Genomic DNA, 22,500 nt, shown 5'->3' on the forward strand with positions numbered 1-22,500 from the left:
TTTCCGGCTCTTGACGTTCCGAGTTCAAATCACTCCGTCAGCAATTTAAAGATCTTTTTTAATACTATGAATGGTAACAGCTGACGAAAGTGTGTGGAATATTTTAGCCATTAAATTTGATTTATCCTAATTTAATAGAAAACTTTTAGGTTCTGAATAAAGATTATTTGTAGATTGAATATTAAACTCTGTGAACGTTTGCGGATCTGCATTGAGGTCTCTACTTCTACTTTCGTGCGTGTGTATACGTATGAATGTGTGAATGTAATTTCTCTCTCTCTCTCTCTCACACACACACACACACACACACACACACACACACACACACACACACACACACACACACACACACAGGACTTATTCTTTGTAAGCCTAGTACTTATTCTATCGTTCACTTTTTTGCCGAACCGCTAATTTATGGGGACGTAGACACACCAGCATTGGTTGTCAAGTGATAGTGAGGGGGACAAACACAGACAAAAACTCACATATATATAATATACACACATATATAATATATACGACGGGCTTCTTTCAGTTTCTGTTTACCAAATTCACTCACTAGGCTTTCGTCGGCCTGTGGCTATAGTAGAAGACAGTTGCCCAAGGTGTCATACAGTGGGACTGAACCCGGAATCATGTGGTTGGGAAGCAGGCTTTTTACCACACAGCTATGCTAGATAGATAGATAGATAGATAGATAGATAGATAGACAGACAGACAGACGTATGTATGTATATACATCAGAATAAACACAAAAACAACGGTTGATATTTTGATTGCATTAAATACACGTGTTTTCTACTGGTTATGTAAGATAACCTTTGCACACTACAAACTTCTGCAGTCGATTCCAATGCTTACTCAGGCGCGTGCGCGTGTATGTGTAATCTATCTATACATATATATACCACACAACTATATTATATATTATGTCCATTTTTATCGCTATGTTGAGCATTATCTATCAATCAAAACACTGAAATATTTTACCTAAATAATTAATGAAATTGTTAAATGCTGGTAGGTATCAGTTATTTTGTATATAAAAAATATCGTTATTCTGTTAAGAAAAAATAGTGTCTGTCTGTGTGGGCCTTTCGTTTAAATATGATGGCAATGACATGGAATCCTGTCAATGCAAAAGAATTGATGTCGCTAAACATTCAAATGAATGTGTGTATATGTTTGTGCGTGCATGTGCGTGCATGTGCGTGCGTGCTGCTTTGGAATTTTCGATGTAGTGTTTGTATTAATAATGTGTGTATGTGTGTGTGTGCGTGTGTGTGTGTGTTTCAATAAAACTCATAACAACTTTTCTGTTATCAATATCCCTGTCCAATACACAAGGGCACAGATATCATCAATTTCCTGGCCTAAACAAACCTCTAACTTTCTTCTAGTTTCCTACGTTAAATATCTTTTTTCCTATATATTCGTTTTCTTTTCATATATATATACACACACTACTATGTTCTTTGCATATATACACACTACTAGTTTTTTTTTTTTTCATATATACACTCCACTATATCAAGTTTTTTGTTCAACTAATTTAGTTTCATTTTTTTATACACATGTATTTTTTTTACAAATAATTCTTCTCGGTTTCTCATTTGCAAATCTATCGAGTTGAATATTTCCTTTCACACACACACACACACACACACACACACACACACACACACACACACACACACACACAACACACACACACACACACACATACGGGAGTGAGTGAACAAACCAACGAAAGTAGCACTCAACACATTTGTTTGGATTTACATGTATTTGATAACAGAATCGCTGAGCTCCATAAAGGCGCGTGGCCTAGTAGTCTGGGTATTGCACTGACGATCGTAAGAAAGTGGTTTCGAATCCCGGTGCTTTGGTGTTTTTTGAGCAAAACACTCCATGACGCGTTGCGGCAGTTTATTCAACTGCAAATGAGTTCCGACAGTTACCGGGAAGTTGACCTGTGATGGACTAGCGTCCCATCCAGTAGGGAGTGCTGTAACTTCAGTCCATTATAGACCACGAAAACCAAGCTTCGATCTAGAATTCATGACAGACCATAGTCTGACTGCGCTCCACATCATTTAAATTTTCGTGAGCATGTAGGACACATCCATCTCATCAGATATTTGGAAGCCCACGAACGTCCGAAATACATGCATACAAACATACATAAGTTTGCATGCATGCATGATATATAATATATATATATATATATATATTATATATATATATATATATATATAATATATATTATATATATATATAATACATGCAAACAAACAACATAAGTTTGCATGCATGTATGATTGCAAAACAAAACCAGTTGCACAGTCAGAGTTTAGTGACTATGTCTTCGCAGATGTCAATGGGTTGAATGTGGTACTGAAGAAGGAGTAAGAAGTCCTGAAATATGCACTTCTTACTCCTTCTTCAGTACCATATTCAACCCATTGACATCTACGAAGACATAGTCACTAAGTTTAGCAGTGTAACACTATTAGATAAACCAATTTACATATTAAACGCATTCCTGGCAACTGGTATGTACATATTAATTACTGGTAGGGACTCCGTATTTCGTCTTGTAACAATAATATACTATCAAGTATCTTCCTATTTTTCTATAGAAAAATCTGAAGAGATATCTTAAATGTGATAGTATCGCACCGCTAACACAGAAAGTAGGATATAGTATTGACTGTAATAAAATGATCGAAGATACTGAGATTATTAACAATCGTATTGACAAAGAGGATAGGAATGTTGATGGGTATACAGAAATAAATATTAATTTCGTTAATGTAGTAGATAGCAATAAAACCCTGAATACTGATAATGTATATTGCAACCCAACAGAATTTGAGAGGTGCATGTGTAATTGTAGGTGTCGCGACGACTGTAGGTGTGTAACTACTACTAGTAAATCAACTTATACTGATATAGCTGCGACAAGGACAAATTTTAAGATTCAATTGCGAAATCATATGCAGAGTTGCAGATTTGGCGGTAAGACTTGTAGCACCTCATTGTCAGGGGAAATTTGCGAGTTGAAGCGCCAGGACATAGACTATTCAGCCACTTTGTCCAGTTTCTAATGCGCTATACCATATACTGGATTTGAAAATTAATGTATGTCGTGTATTGCTGAGGCACTGGTAATTATAGATTGCAAAGGTAATATTAGCAACGAATTTGATGAGATGATCATGAGATGAAGACACGTAAAGAAAAACATTCTTACATACAAACTTCTGACAATTCTATTAACAAAGCAATCGTATATTTAGGAATAGGTTTTATTTCTAGTGATCGTTTAATCCTCTACGTCTGCTTTACGTCGGACTACGTGAACTTTGCCGGGGACGGAGAGTTATGCCTAGTTCAGATACCATAGCTTACATTCGTAAAGCGGTACCAAGATCAGCATCAGGCAAGCTGCGAAAAGTTTGGAGAGTAATGCAACTGTCACGTAATCTAAAGCTACACCTGTTTCGTTCTGCAGTAGAATCTTCTCTGCTCTATGGCTCTGAATGCTGGTCTCTTACGGTAGCCCAACATCATTAGATGGCACATACTCACGAGTGCTGTGCAAACTTTACTTGACCGAGAGACAATGATCTTAAAACATTCGCAAGGTCCAGATGCCTTCTTGAATTCAAAAAGTGAGATTTTTAGTCGCTGCTCTCATGATGGTAAATTTATTTTGGAAACTTGACCTTCCTCGTTTGTGGACTAGTGAACGAGAAAGAAAACGCACACAAACTGATCATTCTCGAACACAGTTCGACTCGTTCAAAGGAAGGTAGCTGTATTCCTCTCAGAGTGGAATTTTTTACGTTTCAGAGTTTTTTTGGGTTTTTTTCATTTCGGAGTTTTTTCAATTTGACCAAGAATGTATTCTTACCTCCTTTAGTAAAGAGGTCATGTGCCTCCGGTCAGCAGGTCTGATGAGTCGCCTATATTGCCAAGTGCAATTGTAGATGTTAAACGAATGGTAACTTTCTGACTGGTCATAACCACGGATATACTACGAGTATATACAAACTACTTTGAAAAAAATGTTAGTGTGTGCAATTTTTTTTGGACTTAAGGACAAACGACCGATATATATGAGAGTAGGCGTGCGTGTGTGTGTATGTGTGTGTGTGTGGGTGTGTGTGTGTGAGTGTGTGTGATTATGTAGCGTGAGAAATCGTAGAGAATCAAAAAAAATACAGAGTGCAATGCTGGTTGAGATAATCATTTCACAAGTTTTTGATTTCTTTTTTGCTTAACTCCGCGGTTTCTGATGCTTTTGATACATACGAGCAGCAACAACGACAACACCAACACCACCACCACCACCAACAACAACAACAACAACTCTGTTTACAACAATAACATAAAGCAATGTTTTAAAACATATACATTTAGATTATTTACCCAAATAACAGCACACTATCAAACCTATTAAAGGGTCGCCGTACTATAATAACTCATCAGGCGTTATTATACTCACAGATACTCTCGAACTTGAAATCTATTAAACGTCGCACTTAAGCATCTAATAAGTAAATAAATAAATAGATAAATAGATAAATAAATATATAAAACGTGAACGAAAGAAATGAAAACATAACAACAAGCAAAAACACTCGTAACAGCAAATGCTTTCTGCTTTTTCACACACACATGAAACTTTACTGCACCCCCCCCCTAAAAAAAGTCTACTTTGCACCCTTGATAACCACCCTGTACCCTGCTTATTTACACGTCGAATTTCTTTATCTTCTTTAATTTTCTGCAAAGTATGGGGTTACGTTATTTTGGAGAAGGAGTGTGTGTGTGTGTGTGTGTGTGTGTGTGTGTGTATGCGTTAGGGCTGGTGTTTTTGTTGTTTTTTTGTGGGGGTTTTAATTTTTATTTTAATGTTTATTTTTATCTTCAAAAGCTGCTCCTTAATGCAGTGGAATTTAACATCCTGCTAAAATATATTTCTTCTCAGGCATTCAAACTAATGAAGCGTCTTTACATCAAAAGACACGACAGATCGCTTGCAAAAAAGAAAAAGAAAAATAAAAAAATAAAAGAGAAAAGAGAAAGAAAGAAAGAAAGAAAGAAAGAAAGACAGAAATGGTACGAAAACTTTTCTAAATGCTCTTCTGCACTTTACGACTTTTCAAATAAGTTCCTTAACCATTTAACGACCAACAGTACAAGACTGATAACGCGTCCTATTGGAAATTTATAAAAATATTATTTATTATTATAATAATTATTATTATTATTGTTATTATTACGTTACTTGTTCTTTTACCCGTTCCAGCCTGCTGATAGTAGCCAGGCTGGGGCCCCAAATATTATCACTTGCAATACTGGTGTTGTTATTGTACTACGAAGTCAAAATGCTGATATAGGACATGCAGTAACTCATCAGTGGCTGAGGAGTTCAGGGTTGAAAATAGAGACTGAAGGCTTCATACTTGCAGCACATGATCAAATCTTGCTCACTAGAAATTACCAGGCTAACGTTCTCCGAAACGGTACTGATTCTAAATGCAGATTCTGCAACACATTTGACGAAACAACAAACCATCTCGCTTCGGGATGTCCTGTGCTGATACCAAACGAATACACATTTTTACCACGTCAGGGTAGGACAGTATTTACATTTGAAAATATGTAACTACTACAAAATTGGAACCCCTACTTACTGGTATGAACATCATCCTGAGCCAGTTGTTGAAGGTAAAAATGTCACCATCCTATGGGATTTTCCAGTTAACACTAACAGAACAATCCAGGCTAATCGACCAGACATAATTATTAAAGATAAGGAAGAAAATACATGCAGACTAATAAATGTAAGTGTTCCCAGTGATAAAAGTACTTCTGTAAAGGAGTTTGACAAATTTAGTAAATATAAGGACCTAGAAATTGAAATACAAAAGATGTGGAATCTTAAAGCAAAAATTGTTCCTGTTATTGCAGGTACGATAGGTTTGATTAAAAAAAAAAAGGGATGCCAGAAACATTTAGACAACATCCCAGGAGAACCATGTCTCAAGGAAATCCAAAAGATTGAGCTGACAATTACTACCAACATCGTTAGAAAATCCCTCTCAATTTAAATGCTAGCGTTGTATTATATTGAGGCTTTTCTCTACTGCCCTCGTCAATCTTTCAATTATATTTCAACACCTCTTGACTTTCATTTGTCCTAGGGCGCTGGGTATGTCCCGACATGTGATTGCATCAAACAGGCAGATTAAAAGTAAGCAACAGTGCTACTAACTACTACTACTACTACTACTACTACTACTACTACTACTACTACTACTACTACTGCTGCTGCTGCTGCTGCTGCTGCTACTACTACTACTACTACTAATAATAATAATGATAATAATGATAATAATAATAATAATAATAATAAGTAGTAGAAGAAGAAGAAGAAGAAGAAGAAGAAGAAGAAGAAGAAGAAGAAGAAGAAGAAAGAGGATGATGAGGAAAATGTACTACTAATAATCTATTTATCTCATTAATCTGTTATAAGCATGTTTTCAATAGGACGTTAAAGGAAGTCTCAAGGCCCTAAATTTGGGGGGAGGGGACCAGTCGATTAGATCGAACCCAGTACCCCTAAAGGATGAAAGGCAAAGTCGACATCGGCGGAATTTGAACTCAGAACGTAAAGACAGACGAAATACTTATTTCTTTACTACCCACAAGGGGCTAAACACAGAGAGGACAAACAAGGACAGACAAACGGATGAAGTCGATTATATCGACCCCAGTGCGTAACTGGTACTTGTTTAATCGACCCCGAAAGGATGAAAGGCAAAGTCGACCTTGGCAGAATTTGAACTCAGAACGTAACGGCAGACGAAATACTGCTTAGTATTTCGCCCGGTGTGCTAACGTTTCTGCCAGCTCGCCGCCTTTTTAACGAAGTAATAATACGATACTCCGTCGGTTAAGACGACAAGGATTCTAGTTGATCTGAAATTAACGTGCAAATGGCTGAGCACTCCACTGACACGTGTACCTTTAACGTAGGTCTCAAAGAGATTCAGCCTAACACAGAGTGTGACAAGGCTGGCCCTTTGAAATACAGGTAATACTCATGTTTGCCAGCTGAATGGACTGGAGCAACGTGAAATAAAGTGTCTTGCTCAAGGTCACGATTCGTCGCCGGGAATTGAACTCACGACCTTGCGAATACCCTAACCACTAAGCCACACGCCTTCATACCAAGAAAGAATACATCCACAGGAATGACTGTGTCGGAGCTTTCATGTATTGGAAGATATGTCAGTATTATGAAATATCAGTAGAAATGAGGGGCGGTATGGGCAAGCGCCAGAAACAACCTCAAACGGCGACTATACTCTGATATATTTTGCCAATCCACACAAAGCGATCAAGGATATTGTTGCCAAGAATCCCACGGGGAAAGAAACTGGATCCTAATCAAAATATCAGCCCCGACAGATGATAATATATCTCTTGAAGAAAATGAAGAATTAACCAAGTATGAAAATTGCGGAAACGGAGGAAATCCAGTTGTGACAGCTAGAGATAACCCGTATATGACGCGCATGCACTTTAACGTTTGGCGACATAAAAATCCCTGTAATAATAGGTGACTTGGGAATGACAGAATGCATAAATGAATAAATAAATAAATGAATAAATAAATAAATAAATAAATATGTAAATAAATAAATTTGTAAATAAATAAATAAATGAATAAATAAATAAATAAATATGTAAATAAATAAATTTGTAAATAAATAAATAAATGAATAAATAAATAAATGAATAAATAAATAAATAAATAAATATGTAAATAAATAAATTTGTAAATAAATAAATAAATGAATAAATAAATAAATAAATAAATATGTAAATAAATAAATTTGTAAATAAATAAATAAATGAATAAATAAATAAATAAATAAATATGTAAATAAATAAATTTGTAAATAAATAAATAAATGAATAAATAAATAAATGAATAAATAAATAAATAAATAAAAAATATGTAATAAATAAATTTGTAAATAATAATAAATGAATAAATAAATAATAATAAATATTAAATAATAAATATTGTTTTTTAGTAATAAATAAATAATGAATAAATAAATAAATAAATAAATATGTAAATAAATAAATTTGTAAATAAATAAAAATGAAATAATGAATAAATAAATAAATGAATAAATAATAAATAAATAATGTAAATAAATAAATTTGTAAATAAATAAATAATGAATAAATAAATAAATAATAAATATGTAAATAATAAATTTGTAAATAAATAAATAAATGAATAAATAAATAAATAAATAAATATGTAAATAAATAATTTGTAAATAAATAAATGAATAAATAAATAAATAAATAATATGTAAATAAATAAATTTGTAAATAAATAAATAAATGAATAAATAAATAAATGAATAAATAAATAAATAAATAAATATGTAAATAAATAAATTTGTAAAGAATAAATAAATGAATAAATAAATAAATAAATAAATATGTAAATAATAAATTTGTAAATAAATAACTAAATGAATAAATAATAAATGAATAAATAAATAAATAAATAAATATGTAAATAAATAAATTTGTAAATAAAAAATAAATGAATAAATAAATAAATGAATAATAAATAAATAAATAAATATGTAAATAAATAAATTTGTAAATAATAAATAAATGATAAATAAATAAATAAATAAATATGTAAATAAATAAATTGTAAATAAATGATAAATAAATATGTAAATAAATAAATAAATGAATAAATAAATAAATAAATAAATATGTAAATAAATAAATAAATGAATAAATAAATAAATAAATAAATATGTAAATAAATAAATAAATCATGCAGCTGTGTCAGAGGAAAGGTGCAGAAGGAAGTATCGCACGAAAGGAGTCCACAGATGTAGTAGGAGTAATAGTAGTAATAGTGGTAGTGGTATTGGTGGTGGTAGTAGTGGTGGTGGTGTAGTAGTAGTAGTAGTAGTAGTAGTGGTGGTAGTAGCAGTAGTAGTAATAGTAGTAGTAGTAGTAGTAGTAGTAGTAGTAGTGGTGGTGGTGGTGGTGGTGGTGGTGGTGGTGGTGGCGGCGGCGGCGGCGGCGGTGGTAGTATTTGCACCAAAGCATACGGTATAAAGTAGAAGTGGGGGGAGGGCACACTTGACGGGCAGAACACACAATGCAAAAAACGGTTCCGAAGAAGTAACCGTTTTCTTTGATCAGCGAACAAATACTCCTATATATCGAAGCGATTCGGCTTTGAAGATGAAACAAGAAATTTGTTGCTCTTGCGACACCAATCTGAGAGTGAGGGTTGCCTCTTGTAAAATTTAGGCATATCTATATTACTCACAGTCGAGGCACATGGCCTAGTGGTTACAGCAGCGGACTTGCGGTCGAGGGATCGCGGGTTCGAATCTCAGACCGGGTGATGTGTGCGTTTATGAGCGAAACACTTAAGCTCCACGCGGCTCCGACAGAAGATAATGGCGAACTTCTGCTGACTCTTTTGCCACAAATTTCTCTCACTCTTTCCGCCTGCATTTTGCAGCTCACCTGCGACGGACCGGCGTCCCGTCCAGGTGGGGAACCTATACGTCAAGGAAACCGGGAAACCGGCCCTTATGAGACAGGCATGGCTCGAGAAAGAACAAACAACATATTACTCAGTGTCGCAATGAAACCAGATCTATTCCAGACACGCTCGACAGTGTGTGACTGAGAACGAAAGACTTTAAGCATCTTCGACTACACTGCTGGCGACAACCTTTGGTAAAATCTTCAACTCCGTATCATGAAATAGTTATGATCCTGAAGTTGTCTTTTATATCCCGGATCCTTCCTCAACAGCATCCCTTCTGCCTACCTCATATAGCTGAGAATGTTCTCAAGCTGCTTCCAACTGCAATAAACGGCTGTTAAGACAGTAGCAAACATCCCTGATATGTAGCATTAAAGCTTGCAGAGGAAACCGTCACCTTCTGATGATATTCTCTTCATACAGCGGCTCACCACATCTGCCATTTTGACTGTTGAAATTGATGTTTTCCCAGCACTGCGCGGCTTTATTGAGGGTCACGATAGGTCATTTTGGTAGCTATCGAAACCCATCGTCTCCAGTCCAAGAACGTTGCTAATAAACTGCACACAGCAGTTTGGAATTGAATAGCATGCATCATCGGTAGTCCATTAGAGATTGAATTGTAACTCTGCTGCTACGACGCACCTTTTACACTCGACCGTTCATCATTCGGTTTTCGTGTCCTCGTATTTCAGAATATGCACTCTAGCAGCAACAACAACAACGTATCCTTTGTGCCTCACGTTGAAGAAACGGTAATTGACATGGTTGGAGATAATCTATATATATAAAACTGTAGTTGTGTGAGTGTCTGTCCCCTTCGATTTAGATTCCTAACTACTCCCACATTTTGCGGTGCAGTTTAACCAAAACCGGGTATCTTATAGTCGTGATTCATATCGAGCCCTTCTGGGTATTAGTGCGAGTCTACGATGAGTCTACGATTTAAAAAATAATTTACCATTAATTTTTCCCATTTTTAATGCATTTTTGGCATATATAAGGGAAGTAACTCTCTAAAAATTTATTATTAAATCTCAGAACGTAAAAAGCTACAGTAACACCCCCCCTTTGTGATTAGCCATGTTGAGATGGCTATTATACTTTACATCTCTAAAAATGCTTATATAGTTATTTCCCTTACAAACCCGAGCAACGCCGGGCGATACTGCTATTTCTATCTAAAGGATTACTGATTCCTCTTAAAGCAGAAGAGTTTCGAGTTGTTGCTGGTGGTGGTGGTGGCGGCGGCGGCGACGGTTGTGGTGGTGGTGGCGTTGACATTTTTTTAGATGCTAAAGTATGACACTAAAATTAGATGCAAACACCGAAATCAGAGAATTAAACTCGAATCACGATGAAACTGATAAAACAAAACAGAGAGAAGCGAAGGAAAAAGAAAAGTGTACTACGGAATCTGACTCAATTAATTGTAAAAACTAAAAAGCGATGCTAGAAATAATAGGTATAAATAACCATTCCGTAATAAATTAAAGTTTCATTATAACAAAGTGCAAGTGATTCGATAAGATTATGGTGAAAGTGAACTACAGAGACTACTAACAACGTTTCTATGCCACCACTTCAAAGATTATTCGGATAGCATACATCTACTCGCCATACAAGAGTGACAGTGTCTGATAAACATAGGAAACTTCAACAAAGTAACAACAGCGGACTAGGAAAATACTTAGAATTAAGCAAAGCGAAACTGATAAGTGTACTAAGGAAATATAAGATCTCTCTCGCAATACATACACACACACGCATGCAAGGATACATATAAGGAAAATAGTCAAGTACAAACGGGAAACTATCTACACTGAAATAACAAATTTAGACCAAAACAACAGAAAAAAAAAAGTTAAAGAAAATGCACTAAACATCAAAACGGAATTTCAAAATACATTGGTTTCAAATTTTGGAACAAGGGCAGCAAGTTCGGTATGTGTGTGTGTGTGTGTGTGTGTGTGTGTGTGTGAAGTGGGCTTCGATTACATCGACCGCAGCGCTAGATTGATACTTATTTTATCGACTCCGACAGGATGAAAGGTAAAGTCGACCTCGGAAGAATTTGAACCCAGAACGTAAAGACGGACGAAATGCCGCTAAGCAACTCGTCGCCTTACGGAATTTCAAAATATATTGTGAACGAGTTTAGCGATAAAAGCCATCTCTGGGCCAATATTTCGTAAGGCACAATGGGGAGTAAGTAAGCCCGATTGAAATCCAACATTAGTGTTAAGGACTCTGGACTTCAACCGAAAAAGGCCTGGTTTTTTACTGCACATAACTAATGCTAACTAACAAACAACTAGGAGAAGAAAATAATATTTTCTAATCTAGGCACAAGGCCCGGAGAAAAATAATATAATGAACAAAGATACAAACAGGAAATACATACAATGCGTAGGAGTGGCTGTGTGGTAAGTAGCTTGTTTACCAACCACATGGTTCCGGGTTCAGTCCCACTGCGTGGCACCTTGGGCGAATGTCTTCTACTATAGCCTCGGGCCGACCAAAGCCTTGTGAGTGGATTTGGTAGACGGAAACTGAAAGAAGCCCGTCGTATATATGTATATACATATGTGTGTGTGTGTGTGTATGTTTGTGTGTCTGTGTTTGTCCCCCTAGCATTGCTTGACAACCGATGCTGGTGTGTTTATGTCCCCGTTACTTAGCGGTTCGGCAAAAAGAGACCGCTAGACTAAGTACTGGGCTTACAAAAAGAATAAGTCCCGGGGTCGAGTTGCTCGATTAAAGGCGGAGCTCCAGCATGGCCGCAGTCAAATGACCGAAACAAGTAAAAAAGAATAAAGAGAGAATGCAATGAGGCACTTTTTATACTTCTAGCTCCAGTTTTTCATAATCTAGACGTAATAAAAATGCACGTCAGCATCTTTCTGTGACGAATTTCGAACATTTTCAGTTTCTGTCATTGGCAAGGACCAACTGGCGTCTAGCTGTTCAGTCAGCACACTTGCAATAGAATTTTTAACGTGACAGCTTAACATTTTTTTAAAACGTACCCAGTTTCACGTTGTCAAACCGCAGCTGCTGCGAAAGGATATTTCTATATTGTAATTAATGGAGAAATTTTACATATTCGCTATCTAATATCGGTGAAGTATTTCATAATTTGAAAATGGGAGGGACAATATAGAACATTTCAGTTAGCAATAAAAAAAACCCTGGTTTATTTGTGGCTGAAATGCTTTTATAAGAAAAAAAAGGCAAGGAGGGTTTGTAGGTTGCTAAACCATTATACAGAGCAATGCGAGTTTTTAAAATAATTTCTTTACTAAATATCTGCGAAAGTTTCTTTGGCAAAGAATGCATAATAATTCTTTCTTTGATCTGATTTTAAGGATTATGACATAACTATAACTTTGTGAATTTGTAATTTACTTACGTTGCGTAAAAATTACCACAATTTCAGTTTCGCTTGATCATCATTTCTACAATTGGAACAGGACCTAAAGTTTAGTAGATGGCATCGACTCTAGTGCTCAACTGGAATTGTTTTATCGGCCTTGAAAGGGATGAAAGGTAAATTCCACTCAAGCGGAATTTGAACTCAGAACATAAAGAAGGAAGAAATGCCACTAAGCCTTTTGTCCGGCGTGCCAGCTCATCATCTTCAGATCAAATAGATATAACTTTCAAATTTTGGCACAAGGCCAGCAATTTGGGGGAGGGGGTAAGTCGATTGCATCGACACTAGTACTCAACTGGTACTTATTTTATCGAACCCTGAAAAGATAAAAGCAAAGTCGACCTCGGCGGAATTTGAACTCATGCCCGGCTGGCTAAGTATTCAACCAGCTCGCCGCCTTAAACATCAAATAAATATGAGAATGAAATTAGTTTTTCATTGAGGAAATAATTTTATGAAAAGCGTGATTAAAGAGTCAACCAAACAACCAACCAACATTTATATTACGTATTATTATTATACAGAGATATCTATATTTATAAAGTTAATGTTAAAATTTAGTTTTACATTTAACTTTTTTATTGACTTCTGCTTTTGATTTTGTAACTCCTATGCCTGACAAATTCGGCTCATTTTGAACTTTGTTTTTCGGCATCAAGACTTCAGAGCAAGGTTATTTTCTCTGTTATGAATTTGAAATCACCAACTGAAATGATCAGTGATTGCAACGACTTCGAATGGGTTTTGTTCCGTGTCCTCCAAGACTATAGAAGGTGGCTGTGGAAGATAGCACCCTAGACATGTGCAGTAATTGTGTGTTTGTGGTGGAGGAGAGAAGAACGACGCCCTCCATTCACATTGGATAATGGTTTTGATGTTTTTGTTCATGGTGTTACAATAGGTTTGACGTGAGGTTGCGTCTACGTTGCGTGTGGGTGACGCCAATGCCACGAACGTTAGAAAAAAGTGAAATGACATTCTCATCAGCATAGAAGAGAGCTCTGTTGAAGGTAATAGTAAGGTCGTTGTGACCTTAGTTGGTTGTGACTTCCTAAATTACTTCTAAAAGCCACGATATTAAAGTACATTCACTCGGTTGGGAAGTTCAGTAAATCTTTTTAACACATGTAAATAAAATTTTTTTTAAAAAATGATCCCTTTTTTTTACAATTCACTGATTAAGGATCTAACGTATACTAACGACTTTCACCTGCTAACTCACGCAGAATAAAAGATAACATGTTATTCACTGATTGTTTTCTCAAGTGAAGCAAAGATCAATTACCTTGGTAATTGATCTCAGTGGGAGCAACACGATCTGTATTCACTCTTCTTTACATAATATTTGCCATCAGAAAATATCATATAAAGAGTCGTTAGAAGTCGTGGGAGCGATGAGTATAATGTTTCTCCGTACTTTTTCTGATTGTCTGCGTTCTGAGTTCCAATCCCGCTAACGTAAGTTTTGCTTTTTAGTCTTTCGGATCGATAAAAAAAGTTCTTCCAGTCAGAGCTGTTGAAAGTGTTAGTGGGTAGGGAAGAAAGGTGCCTTGTAGAGCTTATTTTTAGCTCTTTGCGTTCTAACACCAAACTCTGCAGCGGAACTAGTAACGCGCAATATAAAGTCTCTTCTCAGATACTGGTCGTCACACCCGTAGACGATCATTCGGGATGCGCCCTAATCAAAAACACAGACACGCACACACACACACACACACACACACGCATACATATGTATAGATGCGCACACAGCGGACAAAGACAGCTACATTGAGGTTGTTAGCAAAAACGCACAACACGAAAGTGTTTAAGACTTGCCAAAGCTCATGGGAGACAGATTCGAAACCTGTACTTATTTTTAAGTCTGATTCTTATTCTGTCGTTATCTTTTACCGCACCACTAAGATACAGGGGCGTAAAAAAAATCACCACCAGCTGTCAAGCGGTGGAAGAATAAGCAGAAATGTAAAGACGTACGCACACATCCACAGATACATACACCCATACACACCCATACACACCCACGCACACATGTATACGACAGGCTTTCACACAGTTTCGGTCAACCAAAATCCCCCACAAGGCATTAGTCGGCCTGAGGCTATAGTAGAAGGCACTTGCTTAAAGTGCCATACAGAGGAACTGAACCCGAAACCCTGTGGTTGCAAAAGCAAGTTTCTTAACCACACAGCCAAATACTGCTATACTGGTTGTCTAAAATATTTTACAGTTTCATATCGCATAAATAATGTGATTTAGTGATGATGAGTTCAAATCACTGTCGGCACTTATTCTATTAGTCTCCTTTTGCCGAACCGCTTTGTTACAGGGACGTAAACAAAGTAATACCGGTTGGTAAGCAGTGACAGGGGTGACAAAGACATATACACACACACGCACACACAAACACACACACACACACACACACACACACATATATATATATATATATATATAATAAATATTAGGGAATATATCCAAATTTACAGGGAATGGTTTTTTTTAGGTAATTTGTGGTATTTTGTATATTTTAGGTGTTGGTTATTTTTTTACATTGTTTCATTCATAATTTTGAGTGGTGTTCGTTTTGCCACGTGAATAACCGGGTGGTGGACTAGCGTTGCTTGGAATGTGAATGGAATAGTGTAGTAGTGAGGTAGGCATAGAGAATGGGATTGGGTTACTGCAAGTTGTTTGTTAGAGATGCTAAGGTGAGTTAAAGCTCATAAATGTATATAATGTTTTTTGTGGGTGTGTAAGTATGTTGTATATGTCGAGTTTAGTGAGTATGTATAGGCGTATATGTGAGGGAGTATATGTATCTTTTGTGTGTGAGTGTTTTGCGTGTGAGTGTGTGTTTTGTGTGTGAATGTGTATATGGGTTGTTATTTAGGTTTTGGGATGTAGTGTTAATTTGTCTGTGTGGGGAGGGAGTGGGTTTTGGGGTATATGAGGTTTATAAGTTAGTATAGGTATGTGTATAAGTCGTGAGTTTGTGGTTTACGTGTGTGTATTTGTGTGTGAATGTTTAGGTTAGGGGGTTTACTTTATAGGTTTGTTATAGAGTTTAGCAAAGGGAGATTTTATCGTTATATGTTTTTAAGAGTTTTGTTTTATCATGGTTTTTTTTTAGGGAATTCGTGGTAATTAGTCTATATTTTCGATATGGATTATATATAGGTTATATATGGATTATATACTTATATTTTTCATTTATACTTTAATTATTTAAAAGTATTATTTTTATATTTTAAAATTTTGATTTTTTAGATTGGAAGTCCACCTGAAGATTGTCGATCAAGACAAGAAACGATTGTAGTGGCGGTTTTTTTGACTATTTATTAAATTTTATGTATTGATTAAGTCTTTCCTTGTTTGTTTTGCAAAATAGTGGTTTTGTCTCAAATAATATTTTATATATATATATATATATATACAAACACACATATGTACATACGAAGGGTTTCTTTCAGTTTCCGTCGAACAAATTCACTCACAAGGTTTTGGTCTGTCCGGGGATTTAGTAAAAGACGCTACATGGTAAAACTGAACCCGAAACCATGTAGCTGAGAAGACAGCTTCTTACATGCCACAGAGTAACGTCTGCTCCCATGAGTTTATAAACGGTTTCAGATCACCAATATGGTAGATTCTCTCTGAAACCACATCGACAACTTTCACGGAGAGCAACATTCCATAATGGCTAACTTGCTGGTTATCTAAAATATGGCGGATTATATGCTAGCGTCTGAATATATGCATATAGCATGGGAAATTGCACAAACTTGTACATACACTCAATGCAGTACACTCACACACACCACACACACACTAACAAACATACATGTATATAAATGTATTTACAATTTATCCCTACATGAACAGATGTACATATAAGTGCTAAATATTTCAAGTATGTTCAAGTGTTTGATATATATATATATATATTTGCTTGTGTGTGTGTGTGTGTGTGTGTGTGTGTAGATAAAAGCATCATACGTACTTACACCCATGTATACACGTATGTATATATATATATATATGTATATATATATATATATATATATATATATTATATATATATATATATGTGTGTGTGTGTGTTGTGTGTGTGTGTGTGTGTGTGTGTGTGTGTATAGAGAGAGAGAGGGTGAGGGAGAGTGAAAGAAGCACAAGGAAGAAAGCATATGTGTGTGTGTATGTATGTATGTATGTATGTATGTATGTATGTATGTATGTATGTATGTATGTGTGTGTATGTATGTATACACGCGAACATATATGCACGGTTGTGTGGTTAAGAGGCTCGTTTTCCCCATGCGGCTTAGTTTCGTAAACTACTTACAGAAGCCTAGTTCGTCAGACGCGGGCAGCCGAATGGAGAGGTACAAGAAGTCCAAGATTGCTACCGGAAATTGGACTGCTCTTGTCGAAGGCGGATCGCACGGTGTTATTAGAAGAGGAATCGAAATGCATTAAAAAGGTAAATTTCTTGGACCGCTTGGCTGGACAGGAAGCTGGTGCATTTCGCTGTTTGACTGATCTTTGAAAGTGTCTTGCGCGAACGGATCTGTCGCCGGTGAGGATGTCAGTGCGTGTGTATATACCAGCTGCATGAGTGCGTAGATGTGGGTGCTTGGTGCCTGTACGTGTGTACCTGTTGCGAGTGTATGAGTCAGCTGTGTACATTATCTGCGTGCGTACCATTTGCTTGTGTGTGTATGTGTGTATGAGTGTGTACATGTCTATGTGTGTACACGCGCGCGTGCATGAATACGTGTGCGTTTGCGCCTTCTGTATGCACGTGTGTGCGCGTGCCTGGTTAAGTTGCGTGCTATTTTATCGATTCGTCCCCGAAAGAAACAAAGGCAAACTGACTCCGGTGGTGTTCGAACGCAGAACGTAGTTAGTCGGAAGAAATGCCGCTAAGCACTTTGTCTGGAGAGCTATCGACTCTGCCGGGCGCTTATTAGTAGGAGATGATGTTAATAGCTATTAGAATTTTGTTGTTTGTTATGAATAATATTATCATCTAAAACATATGTTCCTCTATTTACACGGTTTCGATTTGTGCAGTAATCGGCCGAAACCAATCTACCGTGTTAATCGAGAAAACACTATACAATACCGCATTTTTCTACGAACAAGTCGCTGTAGCATGTAATATAAACACGTAACGTAGACATCGTCACAATCTTTCCAAATTCTGCTGCATTCCACTCGGAAGTTTTGGTCTTCTAAAGTCATCTTGGTGCATAAGACGACAGACCTTATTTTTGGTATACTCTTTTACTTGTTTCAGTCATTTTGACTGCGGCCATGCTGGAGCACCGCCTTTAGTCGAGCAAATCGACCCCGGGACTTATTCTTTTTGTAAGCCCAGTACTTATTCTATCGGTCTCTTTTGCCGAACCGCTAAGTGACGGGGACGTAAACACACCAGCATCGGTTGTCAAGCAATGCTAGGGGGGACAAACACGCACAAACACACACACACACACACACACATATATATATATATATATTATATATATATATATATATATATATACATATATACGACAGGCTTCTTTCAGTTTCCGTCTACCAAATCCACTCACAAGGCATTGGTCGGCCCGGGGCTATAGCAGAAGACACTTGCCCAAGATGCCACGCAGTGGGACTGAACCCAGAACCATGTGATTGGTAGGCAAGCTACTTACCACACAGCCACTCCTGCGCCCGTATGTAAATTTTAGTCGGAAAAATACATGTATTTCGGAAAATACGAGTACAGTAATTCCCATTCACTTACCAATACATTCTTTGTGTGGAACCTCAGTGACTTCGTTCAGAAATTGTAAAAATATTTTGCATGGAACACGCCTCGTTTTGACGCCAGTCCCACATGTGACACTGCAAGGTGACCAATCATATGGGATGAATCTGGAAAGACATGAAACAAAATTAATGCCGGAATACTTATTTGTGTGTGTGCCTATGTAGTTTTTATGAGTGTGCGTGTGTGTGAGTGTGTGAGCGTGTGTGTGTGTGTGCGTGCGTGCGCATGCGATGTGTGTATGCGTTTTTTATGTGCGTGTGAGTGTACTCAAAACGACAGCGTACGTATAGATGTTTATAATACACATATACCATTTAGAAGGCGCATGGCTCAGTGGTTAGAGCGTCGAGCTTACGATCGTGAGGTTGTGAGCTCGAATCCCGGACCGGGCTGCGTGTTGTGTTCTTGAGCAAGGCACTTTATTTCACGTTGCTCCAGTTCACTCAGCTGTAGAAATGAGTTGCGACGTCACTGGTGCCAAGCTGTATCGGCCCCTTTGCCTTTCCCTTGGATAACACTGGAGGCGTGGAGAGGGGAGGCTGGTATGCATGGGCGACTGCTGGTCTTCCATAAACAACCTTGCCCGGACTTGTGTCTAGGAGGGTAACTTTCTAGGTGCAATCCCATGGTCATTCATGACCGAAGGAGGTCTTTACCCTTTACCTTTGAATGGATGTGAATGGAATTTATACCACGTGAGTGCATGTACGTGTGCGTTCAGGTGTATGTGTGCGTGTATATGTGTGTGCGCGCATGTTTGTATACAAGTGTGTGTACGGATCGTTTCTTATATCGGTTTCAAATTTTGGCACAAGGCCAGCAAGTTTAGGGCAGGGGGCAAGTCGATTACATTAACCCCAGTGCTCAGCAGGCACTTCCTTTATCTACTCCCAAAGGGATGAACGGTTAAGTCAACCTCGGCGGAATTTGAACTCAGAACGTAAAGACGGACGAAATGCCGCCAAGCATTTCACCCTGTGTGCTAACGATTCTTTTCTACTCTAGGGGAGGGGGCTAGTCGATTAGATCGACCCCAGTATGCAACTAGTACTTAATTTATCGACACCGAAAGGATGAAAGGAAAAGTCGACCTCGACGGAATTTGAACTCAGAACGTAAGGACAGACGAAATACCTATTTCTTTAATACCCACATGGGGCTAAACACAGAGGGGACAAACAAGGACAGACAAACGGATTAAGTCGATTACATCAACCCCAGTGCGTAACTGGTACTTAATTTATCGACCCCGAAAGGATGAAAAGCAAAGTCGACCTCGACGGAAGTTGAACTCAACGTAGCGGCAGACAAGATACCGCTAAGCATTTCGCCCGGCGTGCTAACGTTTCTTATTTCTTTATCTAAAAGCAAAGTCGATCTCGGCGGCATTTGAACTCAGAACGTAACGAAGGGCGAAACACTGCGAAGTATTTTGCCCGGTGTGCTAACGATTCTGCCAGCTCACCGCCTCAAATCGTTTCTTATACTAAAATATATTTTGCTCTCTGTGAAGAATTTCCACTTAAGCGACAACAGTTCGGAATCAAAGTCGTAGACACATAGACATGTGTGTGTGTGTTCGTGTATGCATATCTTCTCACTCCCATACACATTACATCTATCTACCCTTATACACACGCATATACATATATATGCTCACATGCATACAATTATACATTACACACACGCGCTCATGTATAAATACATATACGTACATACATACATACATACATACATATATATATTAATAAATATAAGGGTAGCAAAAAATTCTAGAAAAAATTCTCCGCTACCATTCCTTATATTGTTGTGTATATATATATATATATATATATATATATATATATATATATATATATATATATATATATATATATAGATAGATAGATAGACAGACAGACAGACAGACAGACAGACAGACAGACAGACAGATAGATAGATAGATAATAGATAGATAGATAGATAGATAGATAGATAGATAGACAGACAGACAGAGATAGAAATACAGACATCCATATCCGTGCTATTAACGAACAAAGAAGTGAGTAATCAAGACCGCATTGGGAAATGAATAATTTCTTTTTATAGTAGCGTGCTGCTAATAGGATACCAATAGTTTCATGCGAATGTATCTGTAATGACTCAACTGTAGCTTAAATAATGCTGGCAGCACGAGCAGAAGAGAGAGAGAGAGAGAGAGAGAGAGAGAAAGAGAGAGAGAGAGAGAGAGAAAGAGAGAGAGAGAGAGAGAGAGAAAGAGAGAGAGAGAGATAGAAAGAGAGAGAGAGAGAAGAGAGAGAGAGAAAGAGAGAGAGAGAGAGAGAGAGTGTGTGTGTGTGCGTGCGTGTGTGAAACTTGTAAAATCTAAGTGTGTAAATGTCTGTATGCAAGGAGTCGAAGATGAAGTTGATGATGATGATGATGATGATGATGATGATGATGATGAGGAGGATGAGGAGGAGGAGGAGGAGTTGAGGGTGAAAGAATTGTGAGCTTGAAGGGAAAAACAAATTGCTTCTCGATGAAGCCTGCAATTGACGGATCCGGTATATAAAGCCAAGTTTTATATACCGGATAGTGCGACGAATGATTTGCGAGCGGAAATGGCAAGAGGCAGCTAGCCCAGTTGCCAAACTGGATGTCGCCAAAATGATCTGGGAATCGGTCAGTTCAGCGGCGGGCACACATGAATGAGGGAGGAGTGGGTTACAGAAGAGGGGCGGAGCGACGAGATCGGACTGCAGGAGATGAAAGACACGTCAGATCTGACGACAGACAGGTAACCTGGAGGAGTGGCGAGCGAGGGGAAGCAGTGTAGTTGAGTGAGGGACGGGTACAAGAATAGAGGGCTAGAAATGTGGCCGACTTGGTGGGCGTGGATGGGAATGGCCTGAACCTTGTGAGAGCGATCGCAGACGCACACAAACACCAAGACATGCATAATTTTCGTGCGAAGAATGCTTTTACCTTTATCTGATTATATTTTATTTTACATTATGGTGGCGAGCTGGCAGAAACGTTAGCACGCCGGACGAAATGCTTCGCGGTATTTCGTCTGCCGTTACGTTCTGAGTTCAAATTCCGCCGAGGTCGACTTTGCCTTTCATCTTTTCGGGGTCAATAAATTAAGTACCAGTTATGCACTGGGGTCGATGTAATCGACTTAATCCGTTTGTCTCTCCTTGTTTGACCTCTCTGTGTTTGGCCCCTTGTGGGCAGTAAAAAATAGGTATTTCGTCTGCCGTTACGTTCTGAGTTCAAATTCCGCCGAGGTCGACTTTGCCTTTCAACCTTTCGTGGTAGATAAATTAAGTACCAGTTACGCACTGGGGTCGATGTAATCGGCTTAATCCGTTTGTCTCTCCTTGTTTGTCCTCTGTGTTTGGCCCCTTGTGGGTAGTAAAGAGATAGGTATTTCGTCTACCACTGCGTTCTGAGTTCAAATTCCGGCGAGGTCGACTTTGCCTTTCATCCTTTCGGGGTCGATAAATTAAGTACCAGTTACGCACTGGGGTCGATATAATCGACTTAATCCGTCTGTCTGTCCTTGTCTGTCTCCTCTGTGTTTAGCCCCATGTGGGTAGTAAAGAGATATATTTTCTATTTTAC

General features: G+C 37.6%; 1 protein-coding gene across 1 annotated transcript in view; it reads right to left on the reverse strand.

The window, feature by feature from the left end:
- LOC115220585 (ADAMTS-like protein 1) overlaps window positions 1–22,500 on the reverse strand; it is a 92,978-nt gene that overhangs the window by 42,237 nt on the left and 28,241 nt on the right. Inside the window, exon 5 of the mRNA XM_029790735.2 lies at window positions 18,865–18,995. Coding sequence (XP_029646595.1) covers window positions 18,865–18,995 — 131 coding nt within the window. The remainder of the gene's footprint in view (window positions 1–18,864; window positions 18,996–22,500) is intronic.

This window comes from Octopus sinensis, linkage group LG16 (assembly GCF_006345805.1).
Source record: "Octopus sinensis linkage group LG16, ASM634580v1, whole genome shotgun sequence".
Lineage (NCBI taxonomy): Eukaryota > Metazoa > Mollusca > Cephalopoda > Octopoda > Octopodidae > Octopus > Octopus sinensis.